Here is a 7829-nt window from a genome sequence, read left to right as displayed (position 1 = left end):
GGAGGAGTCTGAAGAAGAGGAGCGAATTGAGGTTCCGTTAGAGTCGGGGGATGAAGACAACCCGATTGAGATCGAGGCGGATTCTGAGTCTTCAGAGGAGCAGGTGGCTCAGGGGGAATCAGATTCGGGTTCTGGGGAGACCGACTCGAAGTGGACACCGTTTAGAGGGCGTAGGGGTTAGTCTAAGGATAGGGTAAACCCATTTTTGAAGTGCCCCATTTTTTGAGTTAGTGGATACCCAGACTACTGATCCTTTTTGAGGTGGTAGTGAGAACTTAGGAGCCGGTATACATGTATTTTAGGTGTTTCGTAAGTGGTGTGTATTGTATAAGTTTGACTTGGTAATAAATGTATATTCTCCCTATTACCCCTTTCTAAGTATTGTCTGGGTGTATGTTACTTCCGCTAGTGCTTTATCTCTGTATGTGTGGGGTCGGCGACATCCTGGGACGACGCGTTAATCGACCAAAGAAGTATGTCGCGAGCTCAATGGGATTCGGAGCGTGACAGAAACAAAGAAGAGTCGAATAAACAATGGCACGCGGTTACAATATTGTCACGGAAATTTTTGTCCATTTCTCACATTTGAAAGATACGCCAAAAAGTAGAAGGCGATTTACGAGCAGATGCTAATTCTAGAAATGACAATCAGATGCCAAGCGATTCTTGTCCATCAAATGTGCGAGTATTCTTGAGACCAGTTGGAAAGTGAGTTTGTTTCGAAGAAGGTGACCACTTGCAAAGTCCCCAATGCTGGTCACCTTTACACCCACCTTTTCTTAAGATATAATGGTTTTTTCTCACTCGTTCAACTTCAAAAACGGCGCTGAACTTTAACTATGAGGAGTAAAATTCTTGGAAATTACGGTGCAAAGGAAAAGTGAGCTTTGAGGGAACGCAACTGCCACGAAAGTGAATTAAACGAACTTATGGTGAAATTGCATCTTTTGGTCTCTGTCGCTTCCTCTCGCATTCCTCGACAGTTCTTCTTTTTCTCCCTTTTCTTTTGCCGGCCACTCCCCTTTTTTTCTCTTCTTTTTATCAAAGTTTTCTCTCTTTTGCTGACCATAGCCCTCTCTCTCTCTCTCTCTCTGTATTTCTCTTCCTTGGCCGTGAAGGAAAGGCTCCACCCTTTTCTTTTTCGAGCTCTCTTTGGCAATGATTACATGCTGAAAAATCCCCCGCCCCACTTGGCCGAGAACCCTCTGCTTTTTCATGCCCAGATTTTCTTGTTTCCTTTTGGTCGTGAATTCCGGTCCCTGAATGCCAAGATTCCTCACTTCGTCAAGATGGAAACTGCACGCCTCTTCCTTCTTCGATTCTCCTTCGCCTTTTCTTCCAATTTCGACGCGCGCAGCTGAACATGACCTTCCTCCCATCATATGGGTTCAGACTGTCCTGAATGGCCGCGCCTCCTTTCCCTTCATTAGGCCGAGTTATGATTAGCTTAGGGTCGGGCTCGCGCAAGGCTCGGTCTGGGAACCTTGAGTGAGTTCGGGACTCATTTTGCATATCGGGCCATCTATCGGGCCAATCCTAAAGAAACCCATAGCCGGATCCATGCTTTGTTCGGTGCTAATGCTCTGTGCCCAATGCGAAGAAATATAGTAACAACTGCAAATGCAAGAGTATGCAAGATCGGTATTTTTGTTTAGGATCAAACTCTATCGAACTCGATCTTAGTTTTCTTATTAAATGAAGGAGAAGTCTTCGGATTAAAATTTAGGCATCAAATGGCAGAAACTAATTTAGTAGTAGCATAGCATATCCAACACTCACACCACCAGATGCAATATGTCCATCCACGACATAAAAATCTTACATGCTCTCGCCAATAAGATTGCAGACATAAGTTGATGTATATAGAATCTAGAGAAATTGCTATGAACATTGAGATTTACTAACAATAGATAGGCAGAAACATTGCGTTTTCTTATTCCATAATTATTTATCGCATAGAAAAATTACCAGTTACTAATAGGTAGATACTTTTTCGGTAATAAAGGAGTTACTAATCACACTAATTTTGTATAATTACTTTATTGCTTTTTTATACCAAACAATAACTTGGATGAAAGCGTAGTGGTGTATGGGCCAATACACTGTTCCTCTAGATAACTGTCCAGAGCTTCATCCTCGGAACTGAAAATGTGAGCTACAAGATTATGTATAACCATCGTTTCTCACATATTAGAAGTGTAAGGAATCAGATCAACATTAGTAGCTAAAGCTCGGAGAAAGTAAAGAACAACCAATTGTCCTTAACGAGCAAAAGACGAGAAAGTGACATCCCACGGATGTCGTCCCTCTAATAACTAAAATGAAGATGATATTGAACATTTTAAAATAGTTTAGGAACATAATCAATTAAAAGATAAGGAATCACAGCATACATTAGACAAATTTAGGGATTTAATTGAATCAATTGTTCGATTATATATGACATGGACGACGCATTAACACAAAAGTTTGAGGACCAGAGGTTTCATTTAAAGATAAATCTCGAGACCAACTTTACTTGTTTTCATATAAAATGTGGAAAGTAAATTTCATTGTACTCGTTGAATCTATATGTACTAAAATGATTGGATGGTGAATAGTGAAATGATGATGTGGCATGATTGGGAATTTAGTTCGATTAAGTTAGTCAGCATTGTTAGGTAGTAAAAATTCATTTTTTTGTATCAATTTTCTATAGTTATTCATTATTAAAAAGGCGACTTCTGACTCATTTCTTCGTTTGTGAATTTCGAAAGCAAATCTAAATATTTAACCTTGAAAGTTCATTGTGAAAAAGTCAATTCTCACCACCATAATTCATTTATTTGAAAAGGGACTATAATTTGATATGCAAGACCAAATTCTTTTAAATATTATTATTATTATACTACGGCAATTGATGAAATGTTCATTTTGCTTGAGTTCTAACATTTGTCTCACTGATAATACCACACAACCATTTCCTGATTTGTAGCGTTCACAGTTAGTGCATGCACACGTCTTAAAATTTATTCATTGATTTCTCAAGTATTGCTAATGACATCGACTCGACGAAGATATGCAAGACCAATTCTTTTTCGAGGTTTTTTCTCCCACATTTTTCGGAATAGTTAATTCATGTGAATTCATAGTACCAATCTCTAATATGATGTATTAGAGATGTTTACGCAATAATAAGATTTTTCACATTTATTATTATTGTTTCGAAGGTGATTGAAAATCACGTAAAATGCTAATAGTAACTCTCGAGAGATGATTGTCTTGACAAATTGAAGAAAGCTTAGGGAAGTGAGTTGTGTTTGTTCTTCCCGAGGGATCCTTCCCGAGAGCTTTACTGCTTGAAACATCAAGAGCTTCCAATTCATTGATAAGGGAGAAAAGCCCGCAACGAAAACCTACTCAAAAGAAGAGGGAAAAAAGAAAAGACCGGCGAAGTCCGAAGTCTTCCTCAATCTAGCATTGCGGGATGATGGACCCTTATTTACCGTGAAAATGTTGTATAGACTTATTATAAGTGATGCGACTAGATAAAATCAATCACAATTATGCTAAAACTTGTGTTTAACAGTGGGACTCGGTATGATATTCGCACAATTCATGTAATCTGGATGTCCAACGATATTACGTAAATTTTGTATACATCAAACTCTTCGGTTTTTTCTTTTAAATCTTTTCTGATATGGTTAAAATAAAGAAAAGCTCAAAAATCACCTTCAGTATGTATCCGGATTTCTCTTTATATCCTTCATTTTTAAAGCGGTGGATCTCCGATTTAAAATTTATTATTAAATGAATGGGACGTTGGAAACTCCTAGGATGACGACCCATTGTTTAATATGTACATATCGCGGTGTGCTTTCATGACGTGTCATAACGGTTGCTAATCCAAATAGGTCAAGAGCACCTACAAAGAGAATCGATCCCAAATCTCCCTGTTAAAATTATTATTTATCGTGAAAATTCGGATATTAACAGCGTTCCCACTCGCGACTCCCACGCTCTCCACCCACACGCGCTGGTCTCCAAATTAGGCAGCAAGACGGAAGAGCTCGAACCCTAGAATTCAATTTCATCCTCAATTTCAATTGCAATTTCATCTCTCTCCGGAAATGGGCATCAAGGTAGTTTCGACCTCCCTCTTCTTCAATCCGATCATTTCCATATGATTGTTAATTGAATCGCCCGTTGATTTCGGCAGGGGCTGACGAAGCTACTGGCGGACAATGCCCCGAAGGCGACGAAGGAGCAGACGCTGGAGAGCTACTTGGGCCGGAGGATCGCAGTCGATGCCAGCATGAGCATCTATCAGTTCCTCGTTAAGTGCTTTGCTTTTTATGGATCGATGCCTGTGATTGATTGCGCGTTTCGGTGTCGGTAGGGATTTGGATTTTGAGTGGTTGGGGGTTTTTTCGGTCTTTGATTGGTGGATCAGGTTGTGGTTGGGAGGAAGGGGACTCAGATGCTCACCAATGAGGCTGGTCAAGTCACCAGGTACTGCTACTGGCATCGCAATACTTCGTGGAAATGAAAATCCACTTTGCTCAAGTTTCTGTTTTGATGCTTCAGATGTTATTGTTTGGACTCGGTTTTATGTATGTGATCTTTGTGCTTGGGAAGTGTTGACATTGAGCTGCTTTTTTATTTGTCTTCCCGTGTAGTCATCTGCAAGGCATGCTTTACCGGACGATTAGGCTGTTGGAAGCGGGGATACAGCCAGTGTAAGTCTTTTTCTTTACCTCCTCTGTTTTCATTGGGATAGAATGCTAAGAAGAATGAAGCTCATCTTTCTCTGAATTATGCTTTGCTGTTGTTACGATAGCTACGTGTTTGATGGTCAACCTCCTGATTTGAAGAAGCAAGAGCTTGCAAAACGGTACTTTATTATTATGTAGCCTTCTATTCTCTCGTTTTTTTAAAGTATCTATGAATACGTTTAGTTACCTTTAATGAGTCTCTGAGCAGTTTTTTGAAGAGGGCAGATGCCTCTGAGGAGTTGGCATTAGCCATTGCGGTATAAGCATCTCTCTCTCTCCCTCTCTCGCGCACACACATAAGCACACAGAAACACAGAGTACAAAAAGGCTTATACGAGCATCTCTCTCTCTCTCTCTCTCTCTCTCTCTCTCTCTCTCTCTCTCTCTCTCTCACGCACAGAGTACAAAAAGGCTTAGTGAACTCTGTATTTATTGCCTGCAGTCTCAGAACAAGCAAGACATAGAGAAATTCAGTAAAAGAACTGTGAAGGTTTGTCTTTGTTTGGATCACCTCCTTACAGTGCGATCTTTTTGTCCTGTTCAATGTGAAGTTTGATTTTGTCTTTGTTTACCAGAAAAACCTATGTACGTAGCTAACTGGGTGTGTGTGGACTTGTGGTACATGGCTTTGATACCCTTGCAGGTGACACAACAGCACAATGAAGATTGCAAAAGACTACTAAGACTTATGGGTGTCCCACTAGTTGAGGTTACTATTCTGTCTGAAAAGTTTGTTCTTTTTTTTATTTCTAACAAAAAGCTTAGATATCAAATTCAGTTTTTGTATGTTAGGCTCCTTCAGAAGCAGAGGCACAATGTGCTGCACTTTGCAAAGCTGGAAAGGCAAGTATCTTCCTGTTTGATCGTCTTCTGATTTAGGATAGTTCATTGTTTCCCATGATAACCAATCGTTTAACTCTATGTAAATTACCATCTTGTTTCCATGATTTAATTTCCTTGTTCACTGAACTTATGCTTGTTCACTTGTCTAATGTCTTCTTCGGCATAGTCACTTGTTTCCTCGAAAGAAGTTTTTATGGGATCCACTGAACTTATGCTTTTACACTTGTCTAATGTCTTCTTCTGCGTAGTCATTTACATTTGGTACGTTCTTTACTAAATCATCTTTGTCCAAAGGAATTTTCGCTGACTTTGAATTCCTATCATTGCTTAATTGTTGTGCGGTAACCAGAATTCATCTATCACGAATGGTGTCTTAGATGTAATTTTTGTTTTTCAGGTTTATGCAGTTGCTTCTGAAGATATGGATTCCCTTACTTTTGGAGCTCCTAGATTTCTTCGCCATTTTATGAATCCCAGCTCAAGAAAAGTTCCAGTCATGGAATTTGAAATTTCCAGGGTACTTAGAAAAGTTTATTCATTGCAATTGCTTAAAAATTTTTTTTCTCACTTTCATGACTTTTAGATCTTGGAGGAGATGAATCTGGATATGGATCAATTCATTGACCTTTGCATTCTCTCTGGATGTGACTATTGTGAAAGCATTCGAGGTAGACGTGATATTATTGCAGTGCTCTGTTAACTGTTTTATGCTATCGTATATCATTCTGCCCTCTCATATGTTTTAGATTGATGATTTCATTGGCTTTACTTTGGAATGAATTTATCAGGTATTGGAGGGCTGACTGCTCTTAAGCTCATCCGTCAACATGGTTCCATAGAAAACATACTAGAGAACATAAACAAGCAAAGGTGCTTCTTATTCTCTTATCTTGTCCCCCGACTTGTAAGCAAAATAAGGCAGCAAAGTTTCTCACTGTAATTGTCTTGGCTGCTGATTCCTTCACTTAAAAGAATTATCTCTCAAACTCAGCTGGAGCGGAAATATTTGATCAACACTTTGAAACTGAAAGATCATTTGCCACCAATAGATTTGGGCTGGCAATCAGTGCATCAACCATGCTACTTCATGTGTTGATTTACTATAATACTTTTATCTATTATGATGTCTGCTTTGTCTATTCTTTCACTCTCACTTGAACAAAATTCGTTTCTCTATCCTTAAGACACGGAGGTTCTTTGCATTACTTGGAAGTCTTTATTCTGTTCAGTTATCCTTCTTAAGGAAATGTTTGCTTGTTTTTTGAATAGGTATCAGATACCCGATAATTGGCCCTATGGCGAAGCTCGACTGCTTTTTAAGGAACCGATAGTTTCTACGGAAGAACAACCTGAGATAAAATGGACTGCTCCAAATGACAAAGTGGGCCATTTTCATGTTGGGATTTACTTGCAACATTTCACTTTTGAATTCTGGACTCATTTCCTAATTGATTGTTCTTTCCCTTTCAAGGGCTTAATGTCCTTCCTAGTGAATGAGAATGGGTTCAACATTGACAGAGTGACAAAGGTATGGCTTCTATCTTCAGTAATGTGTTGGTCAGTTGCCTACTCGAGGAAGTTGCTTCTTTTCCTCTGGAGGAGAGAGCATACATGTTTTCAATGTTGTTTTACCATGTGTAGCAGACGATAGAGAAGATTAAGGCAGCTAAGGATGAGTCATCACAAGGCCGGTAACTAAAGCGTGAATAAATGAAAGTGACTTCCAAAATGCACTTTCTTTCATCCGATGATTCCTCATTTATTTTCTACAGATTAAAATCCTTCTTTAAGCCAGCTAAGAATCTATCTATACCTGCTAAGAGGAAGGTATGTCATCTTGATATATTTGAGTACTGAGCACCTAGAATTTACCTTCTTTTAATGTATGTGAAGGTGTAATGTCACACATTGCTCTAGCAAAGAGATGTCTTCAGATGCAACTTTTGATGGATGAATAGTACTCCCTTTAACTCACTTCATAAGCCATTGATTGCCCCTAGCGATGCACAAATTTTTAGATCTTTGTGATCATTTTTTAACTGTTGGTGGTAGTGTTGTAAATCAACGGTAGTGTGTTGCCATGCCCCTGCTGCTTATGCCCGATTAGTCTCATATAACTTTACAGATGTGCTAATGGTGTTGCATCATCCTATTCATGAAATCAATTAGATATACAAAAGCACCAGCGTGCTTATAAGGATCTGTTAAGAATTTCGGCCTGATTAACAACCA

General features: G+C 39.1%; 1 protein-coding gene across 1 annotated transcript; it reads left to right on the top strand.

The window, feature by feature from the left end:
* Nucleotides 1-4109: 4109 nt before the first annotated feature.
* LOC130137625 (flap endonuclease 1-like) lies at nt 4110-7587 on the top strand. Its single transcript, XM_056309326.1, has 16 exons — nt 4110-4121; nt 4199-4315; nt 4433-4491; nt 4659-4718; nt 4820-4873; nt 4963-5011; nt 5197-5244; nt 5398-5463; nt 5547-5597; nt 5995-6114; nt 6181-6265; nt 6386-6467; nt 6867-6978; nt 7069-7125; nt 7242-7288; nt 7370-7587. The coding sequence occupies exons 1-16, from the start codon at nt 4110-4112 to the stop codon at nt 7452-7454; spliced, it is 1104 nt and encodes a 367-aa protein (XP_056165301.1). The 3' UTR covers nt 7455-7587.
* The last annotated feature ends 242 nt before the right edge of the window (nt 7588-7829 follow it).

The sequence above is a fragment of the Syzygium oleosum genome, unplaced genomic scaffold (genome assembly GCF_021117445.2).
Source record: "Syzygium oleosum isolate NSW1041296 unplaced genomic scaffold, Sole_v2.1 Sole_v2.03, whole genome shotgun sequence".
Classification (NCBI taxonomy): domain Eukaryota; kingdom Viridiplantae; phylum Streptophyta; class Magnoliopsida; order Myrtales; family Myrtaceae; genus Syzygium; species Syzygium oleosum.
The sequence above is the reverse complement of the archived record's forward strand: the minus strand, read 5'-3'. Positions and strand labels throughout refer to the sequence as shown.

What these genes read in the sequence shown, in the direction of transcription:
- LOC130137625 (XM_056309326.1), top strand. An exon ending in TGAGCATCTATCAGTTCCTC is followed by an intron (nt 4,316 to 4,432) that starts GTTAAGTGCTTT and finishes TTGGTGGATCAG; the next exon opens with GTTGTGGTTGGGAGGAAGGG. An exon ending in GAGGCTGGTCAAGTCACCAG is followed by an intron (nt 4,492 to 4,658) that starts GTACTGCTACTG and finishes CTTCCCGTGTAG; the next exon opens with TCATCTGCAAGGCATGCTTT.